We start from the raw sequence: 19,118 nt of genomic DNA on the forward strand, positions 1-19,118 counted from the left end.
AAAGACGTAATTTTGGTCTTAAGTGTCACCCGATGTCACGAGAGAGGATGTTGAGGGGAGGAAAGCGGGGGGATACACGATATCCCTTTTACGCGGACCAATTAACGGTCACCGACGGACCGGATGTGTGTACACATATGCATTAGCACCTCCACCCTTTTAATCTTTTTATGTGCACGAAATCAGCTTGGGAACTGCGCCCACGGTAAAGAAATTACTTATAAAAAAATACATAAAAGAACTACATTGTTCTATACAACTTACCAAGTGTATAATTTCAATTTTGCATGCTGTCCATCTCATTTCGGACATAGACACAAAATATACAATTCGAGTAATAAAAATATTAATGCATGGGAAGATGTGCACGTATTTCCTGTTTTCTTCTGACGACTGAATTTAAATTGTTTTAAAATTGCTTAACACAAAGCATCACATAAAATCCTTGGCTTTATTAGCCTATACCTCAGCTCATTGACAACACATTCATGCACAATGTATTCAACATGCGTATAACTCTTCTTAAAGGACGCGCATAATGGGGTCTCTTATCACTTATGGCATGGACCGAAGGCCGTACTCTATGGAACCGACACCACCAGGTATATAGATTGATTCAATGCATTGTATTTTAAATGAAGGAGTTGAAATCAAAATAACGTAAGTCAAAATAAGTTGAGCAATTTGTTTGTTTTGTATCATTGTTTTGCACTGGCTTGGTTATAATGTATGTAAATGTTGCGTGAACACGAAGTAGCTTTGGTAAGTAAATTTTAAATTATTTCGACATCCTGGTCGATAGAAAAACTATAAACTTTTTTTAAACTATGTATAACACAATAAATAAATACAGTATTACTAACTCACTGCCTCTTTAGTTTTGCACTAGGGATATAAGTTAAATTATTTTCATGCAGAATTGTTATTCCTTCCTTTTTATAGCTGGTAAATAAATCGAATCACGAATAATAAAGTCGCGGAGATCAACAAGTCCACGCCATATATCTATGCTATAAAAATTGTAGTTTATTTTAACTTCCTACAAACCGGAAACGCAAGCCCGTGCCAACAATTACAGTACGGTATGGCGAGCGTATGTCACTTCCGTTTTCGCCTGAGTGCATTCCACCCCAGTTTTAAGGGCTGTTCCGGAAGGGATGGATTTTGAAGTCAACGGATTTCTTGTTCCGATTTTAACTTCCGGCTAATTGTTACTAGATTTTTTATTCCTTATGGCCAGGTAATCTCTTGTTTAAGTTTCTAATCAGTTATTGGTTTAAGTAATCTTTATGACCAGTTCACACGATGGTTAGCTATTGTACAATAAACGGTGTGAATTTTCTTTGTAGTCGCTACGGATAGTTGACATCTGCAGATAAGTTTTTATACCACACACCTGGTAGCGATCCATATCTATATAAAAAGCAATAAGAAAAACATAAACATATCAAAATATGTAATAAAAATTATATTAAATTAACCACGGATAATTTTAACATACATTAATGAGTCTCCCAACATATGGTATCTTATTTCAAAACGCAATTAACAACCAATAATACACTAATATTATACGAAAAAAATTGTATTTTTGTAAGTTTTATAGAAATGCTAAAATTATATACACCAGTGTTTCCCGACGTGGGGCCCGTGCCCCACAGGGAAGCAATATGATTTTTAAGGCAAATTTTAATTAGAGTGAAAATTATTGGTAATTTGAATTTCAGTTTTATATTTGTTTTGAACATTTACTGTGTTTCGTTAAGAAAAAAGAAAACTATACCTTTAATAAAACAAATCACCACCACTAAGCCGGACAGGGCTATAAAAATATTAAGACATAATTTCCTCAGGTGCATGACGTAGGTGCAAGGATTCAGGATCGTAATTCGTAGCCATTACTTCGAGCGTATAAACTCCGAACATAATTTATCGTTTCCTCTCAGTGTTTTTCACCCGGCAACAATGCTTTCAAGCTAATGCTTTTACGAGGTGTCGAGGACTAATTTGCTTTAACGATCTCTTCGATGGAAGACGGTAAGTATCAGTTTTACCTATATCTTCTATACATTTCACTTGCAAAGATAGTGTCTAGGTCCCTTATGGCCCCTTATTACTTTGATTATCCAAATATTTATGTAGGTATGTAGTTTATGGATGAGACCGGATGAAATTTGTGTGTATGGAATTGAAATTATATATTTACATTAAATTCCACTATGTAGTGTTAACATATTTAAGAAATAAATAATTCCCAAATTACCTACATAATTTCAGAAATCGTTAAGAAACGGTAAAGTGTATTAAAAGTGGTGATAAAATTAATCAAATAGAACATCACACAAAAATCATTGTTAGCATAAATTTAATTAAAATCGGGGCAAGATAAAATATATGGTAATTAGGGACTTGGTTTTCAGATACTTAAAAACTCATTAAACACCTCAAGATTTGCACAAAATCGCGTCGTTAAATAAACATTTTAATTACTCAAATTGTTTCGAATTGGTAGTTAACCTCAAAACAATTTAATAAGAATGTTATAGCTTCCTGTATCATACTAAAATAAAAGTAATTGCGGTAAACGACCATGCGATATAAATAATTATATTATTAACACCGTAAATTCTGATATGTAAATAATGGTAATGGATTTTGTTTATATACTAGAAAGAGGCTATATTTTTAAATCACTTGGCGAGCTTTAAATAATAAAAAATATATTTATGGAAATTTATCTTTAATGCTTTGAGAGTATTCTAGGATATCATTCGAACTACTATGTTCCAACTACTACCTAACCTAAAATATTTAAAATCTTTAATTACTCTTCCGTCGCTTTGCGAACATATACTGTATTGTAAAAAGCTTAAAGGTTATAATACGCCTGACGCCATTGAAAGTAATAACGATACTTGCTAATACAAGTCACTCTAATCATATGAGATGATAATTTTTCATATCCCAAGAACTGGTTCCGGTGATCTAGTGAACTGATTTCCTGATTTCGATAGAAACCCGGATACATTAAGGTTCTTTAATGTTTATTGAAATAAACATAGAAAACTCATTAATATAAATGATTTTTAATGACATTCATAGATAGTAAAAGTAAACAGAGATAGTAAATATCTTCCAAGAAAAGAAAATACCAAAGTAAAGTATTACGTTTATTTTATTGAAATTTGTTTAAAATTTGCGAAGTTACAAAGCAACGACAAATTCGACACTTTATCGATAAAAAAGGCAAAAGCATTATTTGGACGGAAGTCGTGGCACAAAACTGATTTCATTATCGCAAAAATTCACCAAAGCCTTTAAAAGTCTCTTTAAATTAGTTACTGGAGACAATCTTAACAGCGGGGAGATATCCGTTTGAAATGTTTCAAGAAATAATTTATAATAAGTATATTCTGACAATTTATGGTCATAGTTTCGATTCGAACGACAAATCTTTTTAGTAACAAATTTATTCGTTTCTTATTCTAACATAATAAAAATGATACCCATTTTATATTCATATAAATTTATAGAAATATAAAAATAGCAACTAGCTATCGTTATCAAAAATTTCGGGGCATACATTTTAGACAAAAGGACTTTTCAGAAACCTTTAATGGTATATGGGTTTACTCTGTACTCTCTAGACACTAAAAGAGCTAAACAATAAAACCCCACTAAAACAACCTCGAGTGCTTTCCGCACTGCCGTGAAAGCCTTCAAGGGAGCTTTCGCATTCTAGTGTTGGCTTATTGCCATATCGTAGTAAGAATATCTCTAAAACACGTTTATCTAATAAATCAATAGTTGTACTTCTGTTACAGTTTGAAGGAGTACTCGACAATCAGATAAAACTTCTTTAACCGATGGCAATGCGTTGTTTTTACATTATATACTTAACCTTAAACGAACTAAGCTCTATATCTCATTTTATGTACTAAAAATGTCTACTTATAAGTGCAACACAAAGGCTGTCATTATATTATGTATTTAATGGTACATAATGTGGGAGCGAGGCTTTAAAGAAACTCCGTGAGAACACTCATACAATAGTAAAAGTAACAGTACTGCAACATCTACATTGAACTCATAAGAAAGTTGTAATTAACAATGATTATAAGACAAACAAACCGTTACCTACTTCTTGTTACAATTAAACCTTTTTCTCTACTAATTTAAGTCTTATATGCTTTTTGATAAACTTCACTTGAAAATGGTATTTTAATACTCAATAATTTCAGAGCTAAGGCAAAGAAGGCATCTAAGAAGATATGGCATTACTTTGTCTATATTTGATAACTTCCAAACGCTATTGCTTACGCCACTTAATTAAAAACAAAATGTATAAACTGAAATTGTAAGTACATAGTAATTAGACGCGCCAATTGATACTACAATCAATCTACTGATATTAGCGGAAAAATAAATATTTTATCTTTATTAGTTAAAAGATCATTATGCTCTCACGCTAAGGATAATATTATCATATAATCGTGTTTACATAATGAATGTTAAAGGGCACCGGATGTTATACAATCGAAATAATTATTAATACCAATTTATAGATTCGTAGATAACTATAGAATACTTAAAAACTAAAGCAAAAATTATCTTGGTCAGTTATCGTTGTTAATAGATTATAATTGCATACATGATATGCACAAAACTGAGATTAAAATTAAAAAAATAAAATAAAGACAGAAACTTATCTACTATATAAAAATAAGTCGGGTTTTCCTTCCTGACGCTATAACTCCAGAACGCACGAACCGATTTCCACGGTTTTGCATTCGTTGGAAAGGTCTCGGGCTCCGTGAGGTTTATAGCAAAGAAAATTCAGGAAAAATTTCAACAGAAAAGCGGGATCACCAAACGAAATGTTACATAAAACAAATCCATCTGGTGGCGAAACGGAGTTCGCCGAGTTTGCTAGTTAGCTATAAATTATATTTATTCAAGAAAAAAATATACACAATATTTATAAGAATTATAAAACGTATTTCAAGCATCTAAAACAAGGCCCCGAATCAATTTTGATGTAATTAAATACATATATAAAAGCTCTAAAGAGGAAGGGCTTTTCGAAGTATTTTGAAACTCATTAGGTATATAAGTAATGGACTCATTGTATTTCTATGACCACAATTACCTTTCCATTTGTCGTGTACAGGAACTTGTAAGGAATAACCATTAACATTATCTAAGGAATACAGTAATAAAATAAACTCGTTAGTCTCAAATCAAAGCTTTTGTATAAACTTGTAATGCTTCCTACATTTTCATGCCTAAACCGATTCACAAAATGCATTTTGAATAAACCGATCAGGCCTAGGAATAAATTTAGATATAAAGTTATTATAAAAGTTAAAGCAACACCGAAGAAACCCTTAATAATTAGATTTCTACATACCCGATACAAATTACATAATGACCGCCCCCCCACGTGATCATTTCATAAGAAACTTATATGATAATCAAGTCCAGGCATAAGGGCGTATGGTAAGTAATGAGATGGAGTGCTCGAGTGAGGCGTGTCAATTTAATATCCGCCGGTGGGCTGATGATGGATGGCACTTTTATTAACCCAGCCGGACGTGCGTCGGTTTACGACGTAAGCTGGTCAATTCTTAAGAAATCCGAGTACTACTTGAACGTACGCGCATATTTAAGAGTAAATGGATACTTGTAAGTTGACAATACGAATTGAAATCCTTCTTAATAAATCCTTTTGAGCGTAGACGATTGAAAATAAGATTACTTGATAACTAACCAAAAAAGGCCGGCAACGCACTCGCGAGCCCTCTAATATTGAGATTTTCCGTGAGCGGCGGTATTACTTAACATCAGGTGAGCCTTCTGCCCGTTTGCCCCCTGTTCTATAAAAAAAACTAAAGAGCTGTTTTTAATAGGCCGATGACAGCTTAGCCGAAAACTTAGTGCATGGAAAATAGGTTTTCAACCTAATCACATTTAAAGATAGCCAAGGCAAGGAATTGAACAAAACGTTCATCTACTTTTATAGTGTAATTTTTGAGCTGTTGTATTTCAACTAGATAAAGTGATATATGATATATGTACATATACATATGGATAGCGATTCAAGTATTCGGTAAAACACTTTCAAAATTTTTAATTAGGCATGGCGTTATCGATCTCACTAACAATGGTGTTCTCACTAGACAGCCTCCAACGATTTCTTTATAAATGTCGCAAAAACCCTGCAGGTATCGTGGCGCCTTTTAAACGATGTATTGTATTGAGGCGCTTGGACAGACTTTTTTCCCTCACCTTAATCAATTTAGGTAGAGCCATGAGCAAATACACGAGTGAAAATCAGCACTGGCGCTTTATTATCTCTTATATTAATTGGATTTTATCAATGCAATGTTTGGTTTGTACATAATATTAATTGTAAGCATAATATATGTAATTTGTCTATGAAATACTAATATAATGTAACGGGTAAACTTCTGTGCGAATAAGCAATCCGTTTATGCCTACTATGCGTAAACGATAGGTCGTCAGTTAATGTTAAAAAAATATAGAACAAATCATTTTTGTTCCATAACAATATACCAAAATTAACGCTTCTCTAAGGTTTTCCAGAATGAAATAATTGTAGTTAGGAGGACCCTTAACACACAAACACACTGGTGAAGAAGCAGTTTAATGCCAATGCTATCACTGAACAGGCCAAATTTCGTGAAAGTATAAGATTACTACCTACATATACACCTACCGCAGTTATCCTAATGAAATGTGCCTGATATCCAAGATGGTGTAGCATATTACATGTTACATTTATACCATATTAAATATTAGAACGTGGGCACCCCACCCACATTACAACCCACCGATGTATTTTTCAATGAGCCTAGCCTACGTGTCGATAGAATAGGCTATATATCTAGGTAGAATAGACCTCCTCATAGTGAGAAAATTCGCTTTTAATTACATACCGTAAACGGATATTGCTTTCCTGCCGAGCCGTCTGCAGCCGTGGTCCACACACTGCGATCACAGTAAAACCTTTGCGGCAAAAATCCTCAATTGACAGACAAAAAAACACAAATTCGCGCGATTTCGAATTTCGATACGTCAAATTCGAAATAGGAACATGCGCTCGCGTGTCTGCGCGGTTCTCCACGACTGATCGTGAATGCCGAGGCACGCGCGCGCCGGTGCCTTCATTCACAAATCGAATGGCGGGGAGCGGGGAAGCGGCCCATTCATGAGTCTACCGAGGCGTGGTGATCTGCGCCTCTTTCAACATAAATCGTGTACTGCGAAAAAGCGCAAAACGATTTAATTAACTGTTAACTAACCATTGAGAGGGATCTTATGTTTTATAATTGAACTATTCATTGTCAACTTTGAATTATTAACCTGTTTCTGAGGGCCCGGAAACATTAGAAGTCTTTACTGATATAAATTGACAGTAGATAATAGTTGTTTCTGAAAAATAATGTCAAATAGGCAGTAGGTAATTTAACAAGGGTCTGTTAACGTTTCCTGTTGACCGTTTGTAATGCGAGTTCGTGACACGAATTCAATTGTACGATCGGCGAAAGTACGGTGAAACTGAACTCTGAATATGCAAATATATTTTTTTGTTTTTTTAAGACTGACACAACAAAACAAAAATCATACAAAGCAGTTCAGCAAGACCGCGTCATTCCTACTAATAGTAAAGGACAGTTTCGTTCTCCAATTTCATACAAGTCAACGTCTAATTGTATGTATCAAGTACACCTCTGATAAAAATATAAGTTAAACGTGGTTCCAACGTTATTCACGACGGTTAAAATCCACTTAATTCGCAAGAGAAAATTACGCCAACTAGAGCTGGCCACTTGATTATGTAAGTGACAATCGCACGTGCCCTTACCACTTTCCTTTGTTTAAGAAACAGGAAGCCCATGATAAAATCTGGTTCAATAATATATATTTTATTAGCAATATATTAACACAACTAGCGGTTACTCGCCATTTCGTTTACGGGGAATATAGCAGTAACTTTATAGATGATTAACGGCTACATTTATATGGGACCAAGTATATTATTTAAAAAAATAACCTAGATGAAATTAGATTTGACGGGACTGCTTTGTATTAAGCCAATATAGTAAGATTTCTATGTTTAAGAAAATAAATATAACATTTGTGTTTGAACTATCACAGAGTATAAAATCGGTTAAGCTGTTTTTGTTGTATCCGTAATCAACACACAAATTATTTTAATATTACACTAATAAATTAACTCTAATGTTAAAGTAGGTTAAAGCTGATTGTAGGTATAGTACATATAAACAAGTAACAAAAAACGTTTCATTTATAATGATTCACACAATACTAAATCTCCATATAAGATTATCAAAATATTTCGTTTAATATATATAAGATTATCAAAATCTTTCGTCTTTTAAAGGAAGATTATACCGCGTTTATCAAATGATATAAAAATACTTATATAGGTATTTTAAATATCCAATAAAAGTTTTAATTATAAGTAAAGAAATCCATTTATTCTTTGTTACAATCTTTCCCTTATGAGAATTATGGCAGATAATGAAAAACACAAAGTGTAAACCATCACCGCCAAAAATATTTCAGTTTATAGCACATAATTGCAACTTACGGCACCTTTATATTTGTTATATCTGAATCATCAACATTAAGACTGCCGTTTAAAAATCATGCTCGCCTTTATTATTTTCGGTATCGGCGCATCTGAGTCACAAGTATATTACGGTTAATGTACGTGTTAAGTAATAAAAGCAGTAATCAATTTGCAGGATAGCATGCGCGGGCACAATAATTAAGCAACGTGGGCGTTGATTGCACTTTCGTGAAATATTAAAACCTCATTGACTTCGATACAAAAATGAAATTACCCCAAGAGAAATGATACGTTATTTTGTTCGGTATATTTGAATTTAATTTAAGGTTTTTAATTAAATGAAAAAGACAACGAGATAATTTATTAAGAAAAATATTTTACAGATCTCACGACTTATATGATATTAAACTAAGGATAAGATTCAAAGTCGAGTAGGTCTTAAGCGGGCCATAGACGGACCGCATGTTGCTGTCAGGACCGACTGCAATATGCGGTCGCCGCACGGCGATCTGCAGTTTCCATACTAAATTCATATTGGTATTACACGGACCGCTCGAGCAGTTTCTGAGCAAACCGCATATTGCAGTCGGTCTTGACTGCAATATGCGGTCCGTCTATGGCCCGCTTTAGTCTCGACTCTGCATTTTACCCTTGACTAATTTATCTTAATAACCATAGGCGAAACCGTTACAAATATAACAGAAGCAATACACTAATGTAACTGTATAATTACCTCAGGTATTATTATCTAAGGGGTGGACATTCGCTTCCCGTGGCCAATTAAAGCGCCGGACTAGGCCGACATATACAGTTATAAACGAGTACCCTTACTGAGATGAGGAAAGAGCAAAAAGCCTTTTAATGAACTAAATAAATCTCGTTGAGCTACGTAATATATGATTAGATATTGATTTAGACTTCATACATCGAGAAATCAATTAGTAAAATTTTGCTTTCTTATTCACAATTAAATTTTGTTTCTGATATTTAAAAATCTGACCGTTATTATCACTAAAATACATTACAATTGACTTCGCGATCGTAAGTGTAAGAAAATTAGATATAAAATATTTCTTGCTTGAAAATTTAATTTTTCAAAGTTATATCTGCAAAGTCACTGCAATACTGACGAAAGTTATGGCTATGATGGAAATAATGTAAAGGTCACCCGTGCCAATTGCTAAGCTAACGATTTTCTCATTTTTCATTTTGTAACATGTTGTATGTGGTATGATCCCACAGGGCGCGATGCTTTACCGTAACATCGTAATACTTCTCAACATTTTAAGAATAGATATTACAACTAAAACTTACCTTTGAGACAAAGAGCAACATAGTCCTTATCAGTAGCAGTACCTTCCAGCAAGTTCCACGATACGCGGAATTGAGATCCCTCCTCAGTCCAGGATAAAGTTCCTTTTTTGGCACCAATGTCATTCTGACAATCTATGGCACCTAAGCTATTGGCACATGGTTCATTTTCTGGCACTACAGTAAATTTATCAGTCTCACTTTCATTGGTTATTTCACTTGTAACACACTTTACGTCATGTTCTTCGGACATGACTTAATAACACTTTGATATCATTTTTCGGTTTTCAATAAGCTGTATAAATTTAATAAAAACGAAGTAAGCAAATTAAATGAATAAGCCACTTAAGAAGACAAGACGGTTAAACTAGCTGAATTAAGAAACAAATGTTAAGTGTGAGATGTTTAAGATATTGCTTCATACTAAGAAGGCTGTATGAAGAAGGGGGTGGTATGGGGGAGCGTCGCGACGCCGTGACGCCAGCCTGGTTGGCGCCGACTATAATGCAGTGTATTTAATACAAAAATTGTTAATAAAATCTTCTTCTTTGACATTTAATAACTATGTTAGATATTGAAATGTTCAAAAGCTAACAAAACTAATAACCTTTGTTTTTGTTAGCCCATTTAGTCCATCTACCAAGCAATCCTTACACTAAATTCAATACGCTAGGCATCAATAAATTACACTTAATAAAATACTGTTTACCAATGTCGTCTTTGATACTATTTCTTAATTTGGCAATAAAGTTTATATAATTAAAATAGTCAAAGCTAGCATAGCAAGCATTGAATTAGATAATATGAATATGTTTATATGTTTATACGCGAAATAGAACTAATTTGAGTGTACAACCAACCAGGCTCCGAAAGATAAACCACTCCTTATATGGAAATTGTATTCATTTTTACAACAAACTCTCAGATGAAATTAGAGAACTATCACTAAATAAATTCAAAGCCCTCGTTAAACGAAAATTAATCAATAAAGCTTTTTATAAATTTGAGTAAAAGTTAAATGATACTAATCTTTGGGATTGATTTGCTCCAGTTCAAACAAATTGAATGACTTAATACTTGGCGATTAAAAAGAGTGGCAGAAAGTTTCTTGCCAGTTCTTCTTACCCACTCTACACCCTTGACTTGTGAACTGGTAGTAAATGTAAATTTACAATTATTTTAACTTCTTTCTGCCAATTCATAAGTGTACTTGTTTACCTATATGAATAAAGATATTTTGAGTTTGAGTTTGATTTGGTATGACTAGGTCCAAAATGTGGCACTAGTTTTATGGTATTTATTTGAACACTTAGAATAAATACCAGTTTATTGTCTCAATTAAAATTTTAAATTTGCTCATAAGTATGTATAAAAATTAACTATAAAGACGTTTTCAAAACTTTACTAATTTGAACACTAATAAGTACTGCTGTAAAAAGTATAAAGAGCTTTTATTAGTTAAATTTCAACTGCAAATAAGTAGTGGTAGCATAATTCGAAACAATGATTTGAGTTAAATGGCTGGTGGATAAAATTACTGGTTCATTGAATTAGATATGAATAAGTTTTTATTACATCTAATATAACTTTTATGTTATGATTATAGATTTTATAGTGCGTGATCAATAACTTGAACATGAACACTAAAAATAAACATACCGTCACAAAAAGCTTCACAAAAATTACTGGTTAATTCACTGATACAACACAACTTACTTGTACGAATTAGATAAAATCATATAAATAAGTCGAAATTTTACTAAATATAAACAAAATTAAATTATAATTTTTTTGGTATCATTGTTTTGCTCTGGTTTCGCAGTTCGCACGGAGTACTAATTTCGATTTGTAGGTGTCATCTGTCAAGTGACAACTTCATCGATAGTTCTGTCAAATTTTTAGGGTTGCTCGATTCTTTGGTAACCATATTAGGCATAAGACCCAAACCTATGAATTTTTTATTGAATATTCGACACCGCGGTCTTGCAGCTGATATCGTTCTATAAAAAGAGAATAAAAATTTAAATGTACAAAATAATTCATAAACCGTACATGAGTAGAGTACAAGACAGACTACCCTAAGCTATGCGGTAACTGGTAACCTCAAGGCAGATCATATACTTTATTCTGGCCTAAATGTCTAGATACCAGGCCATAAACTGAAAAAAAAAAAACTTTATGCCACTTACTCTAGCTTCTATGGTTTAAAAAAATATATTTGATGTTTATACTTTAAAATCGTAAATAGTAATTGAGAATCGGATAAATTATTTTAAGCCTTATGGGAAAAGTTTATAGATAATTAAATTACTGCTATTGATTACAAATTTGTTTTAAATCAAACAGTGAATACATCAACTATTATGACTTCCACAATTTCGGATTCAGACTTGGAGTCTAATGTTAGTGGTTTTATACGCTACAATGATAAAAATTTCAAATATCTTTATATATCAATGATTGAGGTATGTTTGAGCGTCTAGTTTTAGGATCATATACTTAAGACTAAGTAAAATAATGTTTTATATTAATGTTAATGTCGATAATAGATTCCATATATTTCACATATTGCATAAAACGAATCTTGAGTACATAACGCTCTAGAGGTTTAAGAAGGTCCTGTAAAAACGACAAGTCATCTCCAAATTGTAAGGTGGTATAATATACCTAAAAGCTAACTCCTAAATTCTAGTAAGACTTAATCCCATTAAACATTTGTTGTACATAAAAAAAATAATGCTTCATTCAAATATGATTTAAATAAATTCACAGAATATGGAACTTATAAACCAAGATCTGCTGCAAATAGAGAAGAATATGAAGAACATTGTTAAGCAAGCTGGGCCACTGGAGAGTCAGCTAAATGTATTGTTACAGTCGCTACCAAGACCTGATGTGCCTTTGTCCATGGAAACAGATTGATACATTGGAATATGAATATAGTACATTACTATCTAATATGTAAACCTAATGGTTCTGGAGATTAAAAATTTCATATAATTTGTCTTATATAATGTTCTGTTATTGATTAAATTGAAGTATGTATATGTTTTTAATGATAATGTGTCTTACATGTGTCACACTGGCAATTAAATAAAGATGTACTAGATATTAAGCTTATTAATTAATATATGAAAATGCTTTTTCTCATAATGTGATGCCTTGTTGGCCATGGTAATTGTTGGTTTAGTAAAATTTTAAAAGTACATTTGTTCATGAATGCACATTCATTATATATTGTTTTTTGTAAAATATTCATATTATTTGTTTAATTTTATTGTTTCTATGTAGACATTTTTTTTCATCATAATAAAATATGGAAATTGACTGAATTTAATTCAATTTTTTTTAATCCAATGTACAGTTCTAACCCTTAGTTCGTGAAGACTTCCATATGATTAAAACATTGATTGGGTTATGCGCTAAATCTTACCATTTATGTATCCTGTATGATGTAGACTAAAAATAAGAATATGTATTGTTTGCTGACAACATAACATTGCTTACATAATTATTGGCATAATTAAACCACAGATTTAAATAGTTGCTGGTTGCAATTACTATTCTATGTATACAGTATAAGTACCCTAGTCACATCTTGTCATTATATTTTTTATATTAAATCGTGATTTATTTACTATACAGAAAAAAAAAATGGCTACAATTAGTACAAGAGCGAAATCACCACTCCGCTCTGATGCAATTCTTAAAGCTCTCCAGCGAGGGCCAGTTTATGACACAGGAGTTCTTTTAGGTACTATTTAAGAAAACGTCTCTTCGTATTACGACAGTATTTGCGTAGCTTGGATAATTTTTGAAAAAATTTATCTACCTAATACTCCGCATCTAAAAAATAATAAAACATAATTTAATTTTAGGTAACTGGGTAGAGGATAGAATAGAATGTCCCAAACGCGGAACATTTTATTTTCCACCTAAAGAAGAGATTGATTACGAACAACTAAAGCCCGAATCACGACAACCCGATTTTCGTCTGAATAAACTAAACAGCTTACAGGTTTCATGAGCTCTTCTTTTTCGTTTATAACCGCCGTCAAAAAGATATATTTCATGCATTGGTATCTATTATTTTTTATTCATGGACATGGATATGAAAGGCTCATACCTACGTATTTCTTAGAGAGAGAGATTTAATTTAGTAGCAGCATATATTTGTAGAGCAGTGTTGGCCTAATGGCGTCAGCGTGCGACTCTCATACCTGAGGTCGTAGGTTCGATCCCTGGCTGTGCACCAATGGACTTTCTTTCTATGTGCGCATTTAACATTTGCTCGAACGGTGAAGGAAAACATCGTGAGGAAACCGACATGTCTTAGACCCAAAAACGACGGCGTGTGTCAGGCACTGGAAGCTGATCACCTACTTGAGTAATAGATTAAAAATGATCATGAAACAGATTCAGACATCTGAGGCCAATACCTAAAGAGGTTGTAGCGCCACTGATTTATTTATTTATATATTTGTAGATAAAGGTGTCTTTTCTTGTAACGCTAAAGCATAAATTGAATTTAGTAAACAAATCATCTATCATCATCAATCATCATCAATCATCATTAAGAAATCATATTACTCTGATCTACACTAATAACAAATATAATATTTGAAGAAAGATTTCCTTCTTTGTTTGTTGATGAACTGCTAAACAAATTTTAAAAAGATTACGAGTAACATAAGCTTAGAACATCATGCTACAGTCAAAATATAACAAAAACGTATTTTCTTTTAAGAACTTTCCAATTTTGATTGAACGCGTTATCTTGAAATCGATAGAGAGAACTATGGATTAATTGAGAAAATATGTTTGTGCTAGATATTCCATGTATTCTTGAAGGATTTATTACCAAATTAATTCAGGCGTAACTACAGGGTGGCAGGTTGTAGACGTTAACGGTTAACAACGTATAGGTAATATGGGTTATACGTTGTTAACCGTTAACATCAAACAGATTTACGCCTTCAATATGTACAGAATTCGATTCTCAGGAATACATCATCAAATTTTAACAGCTTTATAGTTTAATCAACATTTAACAGTTGTAGATCTTCACCTTGAGGGTTAATAAGAATTACGCTTTACAGGGCAACGTCCATTCAATAATTCGACACGACAGTCACGATTCGTGCGGCAACTACGCAACCACAACGGACTTGGTATACAACCATCTACCAAAGCCTTTGTGTGGACCACAACAGCGTTATTACAAACGTAGTGCTCATCAATTCTATCCTCAACCGGATTTATTTAAATGTTTTGTAAGTGGTAGATTGAAACGCGACTAACAATATTTACTTGATGCACATGTAAGTAATAGTCGTTTAGTTGTCTTGTTTGTAATTAAAAACAAATTCCTATTCAGGGAAATGCAACTGAATGGGGTCTAAGAAAATATCTACAACATGAATGGAAATGTACCGATGTGTCTGATTACGCTTCCACGTTTTATGAGGACACTTATGTAGCCCCACAACCCCATCAATATCTCCAGCGGTGCGAAAGGAGGGCACGCAATTCGTTAGTTATATTTGAAATCGTTTGTCTAAGAAATTAGTTTTAGCAGTATAAGTTGCAATCATGATAAACTATTAAGTAAACTTAAGGGTTTTTACACACAATATTATTATTCAGTAGTATGAGGAAAATATTATCTCACATTGTCTCTCAAACTTTTTTTAAATTGTACTTAGGGTTTATGCTTAACATACTGGATTTATATTACAAAATAAAACACAGATTGATATATTTCATTTTATTCCAGGAGCTTTACAAAAGGTTTCCGTTTCAAGATGACAAAACCCAAAAACGAAACAAAAAAGAAATGATAACATCAAGAATCATTAACTTCATTATCAGCAAAATTACTAGTCTTTACATATCACATTTTGTTTAAAACACTCCGTGCACATGATTAACAACAGCTTTTGTATTACGTCTTAAATTTTGTAATAATTACGTATAAATTGTACGTATAGAAAAAAAATATGAAAATAAAACTTATTCGACATAAGTATCACAAAATCTACACTTTCATATTGAACTTTTCCGTCAGAAATCCACTTAAGCAGAAAGTCTTTAATAAAGCTCGTCGTCAGAAAACCATGTACATCGAAAAAATAAGGACAGTGACGTCCATATAAAAATTGTAACAATTGAATAATTCTTAATGTTTTCATAGCATCGCCCGGCACCACACGAGATCAGCAAATTATTACTTACGCCTACTTATAATACACAACCACTTACATACTAATGAATGTGATAACTTAACATTTCTTAATTATAATGGCAGTCAATGGAACTTTAGTACAAAAAACATCGTTCAAAGAATAAAAGATAAAATTAGTCGAAAGTTAGTAAAGACTAGCTGTTGAGCATTAGTTAGATGTGAACGAATCTATTTGAGGCAGCTTTATAAGGCCGGACCTGCCGGGAATTTTAAAATTGTGCTCGGAATTGAAATTATTCGAGAAACTCTGAGGGAATCTCGGCTGAGGTATTTTTACGTGGTTGTTATATTGCATTTGGGGGAAGACGGGTGTCGATAATGGGGCAAAGGTCTGCGAGCTCTGATAGTTCATATTGCAGTTCTGAAATCTGTCTAATAGATTAGAAGATCTATCGGGTTCGCCGCATACGGATTCCTCTCGCGAAGGAGGTTGAGAAAAAACATTTCTCTGGGTCATACTCGAAGTTTGCGACTCGAAGCCAGAACTTTGGCTGGAGGAGCGACTGCCATTTATGTTAAACAAAGACCGTTCTCCGTCAGAACCCCAATAACCACCAGCCACCCACGAGGTACCTAATTTACTGGGCGATATTAAAGGTCGACCGCGATTAATCGGCATAGGAGTCGCGAAATTTGGCGACGCTGTAAACTTTCTTAAAGCAAACACGGGATTTGTTTTCGCGGATTTCTTTTTGGGACTGCTTATACACAAGGAACTTATACTTTCGTCGAGATCGGAATCGGACTCGTCTTTGACTAATTTCTGATATTTATTAAATTCAGGCTTCACGAATACTGTCTTGGAAAATGGTGATGGGCTATTGGTTGTCATTGAATTAATAGTGAATGTGGAATTGTGCATTGGCTTACTCCATAAGCTGTCATTACGGGGAGTAAATGATCTGCCACTTTTGATGCTACTGTTTAAAGGGCTTAGAGTTTCATTTGAAGAGCTAGTAAAATTGTGCAAACCAAATTTACTAAGGGAGACATCATCGTCTGTGTCAAAGGAAATATCTTGATCTTGTTGCATTTGGATTGATCCAATCATTGATTTCTTGGTTTTCTTTGGCGTTGTCTCTGGATCAATTTTAACTTTTGAATTCATACTAATGTAAATAAAAAGTACTGCTACGACTGCAGACAACTGAAAATAATTGTTTTTTTTATTTAATCTTATTGAGATATGAACTAAAAAAATAAGTGTATAAAGAAATGAATTAATGTAATACTTACTTTAATTGAGCTTATTATTAATAAATTTCCAGTCAAATTGTGATATAAAAAGGTAGCTACAAATACTGTCCACAGTAAGTCAATACCAATAGAATATTTTAACTTATTTATGTTCCAAAAGTGTCCAATTATTTGCATGGTACATACAAAGCCACCTAGGGCTTTCTGGATCACTTTGTTATGCCCAGCAATGATAGTTATAAAATCTACATACAGTGTATTGTCAAAATCATAAAAATAGTGCTCTAATTGAGGGAATGTCATCAATGTCTTCATTTTTACTATAGACAAAACTCTTTCTATTAAGTTATGTATAATCGCTTTCACATTGTTAATTGTACTGTATACACTATCATGAACTTTTATGTTTTCGTAAAACTCAACAGTCACCAGTACTATAAGTATCCCAGCAACAGCTTTTGATATATTATTGATAATATGATGGAGTAATTCATTTTGTTTTTCCTTCCGTGTCTTAGATTTTAAAGGTGTGCGATTTTGCAATAATTTTGAACCCAGCATTGATTCTTTCTCTTTGTGCAACTTCATTTGTATGACTTTTTTGCATGGATTACATAATTTGTAAGCTTTTTCTAGTTGTGATCTGAAAATGTATTAGATTTTTATTATTTAAATTATATCTAATAAAAACAATATGTGTTGTGATATTTCTTTTTAATATCAGGTATCAGGAATATAGATACAAGACTAACTGATGTAGTTAACCATTGTTGACAACACAATTTACTAAACTACAACTTGGAAATGTAAAATTTGAATGTAACCAACCAACCAAACTTATAACAATATTGGACTTCTATATAGTTTCAGAATTTATCTTTTTACCAAGGATAATAAGGCAAGATTGTTTCATATCTTATCTCAAAACAAACAATCATAAAATTACATAATACATAAGTTTTAACTACATGATATTGTTAATATAATAATCTTCAATAATCAATTGTATACAACACTACTTACTTGTACATTTCAATTTCATGTTCAAAATTCTTCTCATTCATAGGAACAAAATTAGCAAGCTGTGTAACTTTTAACTGTTGGTTAATATTACACATTTTGCAAAGGCCATTTTTGGGTGGGCTTCTTTTAAAGGCATTTGGTGCTTTAAGTTCATTATTTGCAGGTACAATTGGTTTATTATAATCACCATCCTGAAACATTGTCACAGTCTTACTCTTGCAAAGAATCACTTAAGTAATGATATTATAAACTACACCCCAAACTGTAAGGTTCGTTTAACATTATCATGCCTCGACAAATTTCTACCTGAATGAACAAAAATCTTACCTTCGTAAACCCATTGTATTGTTCGCATTTTGGACACGTCCAACTATTGCGGTTAATGAATTTAACCCAAAAATTACTATTACAAAACCAACAGTTTACTCGCCATCGCAATGTTGACCTAAAATTTTAATTTTCTGTAAAATTAACATTATTTGTGAGGCGGGAAAGACATAAGTATAACCTCTTTAATACTTACCGTAAATTGTAAATTAATTTTAACAATAGTAACGTACATAGCACTGTAGTAACTACAAGAAGCACTGCATCCATTTTATTTAATAACACTATTTTTGGATGATTCAAGTTATATTTTATATTAAATTCATATTGTTTGCACTTAACCTAAAACCTTTTGACACTCACCCACCATTCCTACTTTTACATGGTTCAATGTCA

General features: G+C 32.7%; 3 protein-coding genes across 7 annotated transcripts in view; 1 reads left to right on the plus strand and 2 right to left on the minus strand.

The window, feature by feature from the left end:
- LOC125054366 (E3 ubiquitin-protein ligase HECW2) overlaps positions 1 to 11,775 on the minus strand; it is a 77,369-nt gene extending 65,594 nt beyond the window's left edge. For 2 of the 3 annotated variants that reach the window (XM_047656212.1, XM_047656211.1), the window contains exons 1-2: positions 11,591 to 11,775; positions 9,935 to 10,226 (exon numbers count right to left, since the gene is read on the minus strand). In XM_047656212.1, coding sequence (XP_047512168.1) covers positions 9,935 to 10,184 — 250 coding nt within the window. In that variant the 5' untranslated portion in view covers positions 10,185 to 10,226; positions 11,591 to 11,775. Of the gene's footprint in view, positions 1 to 6,959; positions 7,166 to 9,934; positions 10,227 to 11,590 lie in introns of those variants that run through there. The other variant, XM_047656213.1, reaches the window with a different exon arrangement.
- Positions 11,776 to 12,868: 1,093 nt separating this feature from the next.
- LOC125054370 lies at positions 12,869 to 16,049 on the plus strand. Its single transcript, XM_047656221.1, has 5 exons — positions 12,869 to 13,685; positions 13,810 to 13,949; positions 15,031 to 15,204; positions 15,309 to 15,463; positions 15,708 to 16,049. The coding sequence occupies exons 1-5, from the start codon at positions 13,586 to 13,588 to the stop codon at positions 15,769 to 15,771; spliced, it is 633 nt and encodes a 210-aa protein (XP_047512177.1). The 5' UTR covers positions 12,869 to 13,585; the 3' UTR covers positions 15,772 to 16,049.
- Positions 15,684 to 19,118, minus strand: LOC125054368. Of its 3 annotated transcripts, none has more exons than XM_047656216.1 (5): positions 18,919 to 19,118; positions 18,723 to 18,840; positions 18,396 to 18,586; positions 17,412 to 18,015; positions 15,684 to 17,322 (listed from the first exon to the last, which is right to left on the minus strand). In XM_047656216.1, the coding sequence occupies exons 1-5, from the start codon at positions 18,990 to 18,992 to the stop codon at positions 16,324 to 16,326; spliced, it is 1,986 nt and encodes a 661-aa protein (XP_047512172.1). In that variant the 5' UTR covers positions 18,993 to 19,118; the 3' UTR covers positions 15,684 to 16,323. The 3 variants fall into 3 exon arrangements, with proteins under 3 accessions (XP_047512172.1, XP_047512173.1, XP_047512174.1); XM_047656217.1 differs by having other exon boundaries at positions 18,956 to 19,108; XM_047656218.1 differs by having other exon boundaries at positions 18,723 to 18,856; positions 18,956 to 19,091.

Source organism: Pieris napi, chromosome 12, assembly GCF_905475465.1.
Source record: "Pieris napi chromosome 12, ilPieNapi1.2, whole genome shotgun sequence".
In the NCBI taxonomy this organism is placed as follows: Eukaryota; Metazoa; Arthropoda; class Insecta; order Lepidoptera; family Pieridae; genus Pieris; species Pieris napi.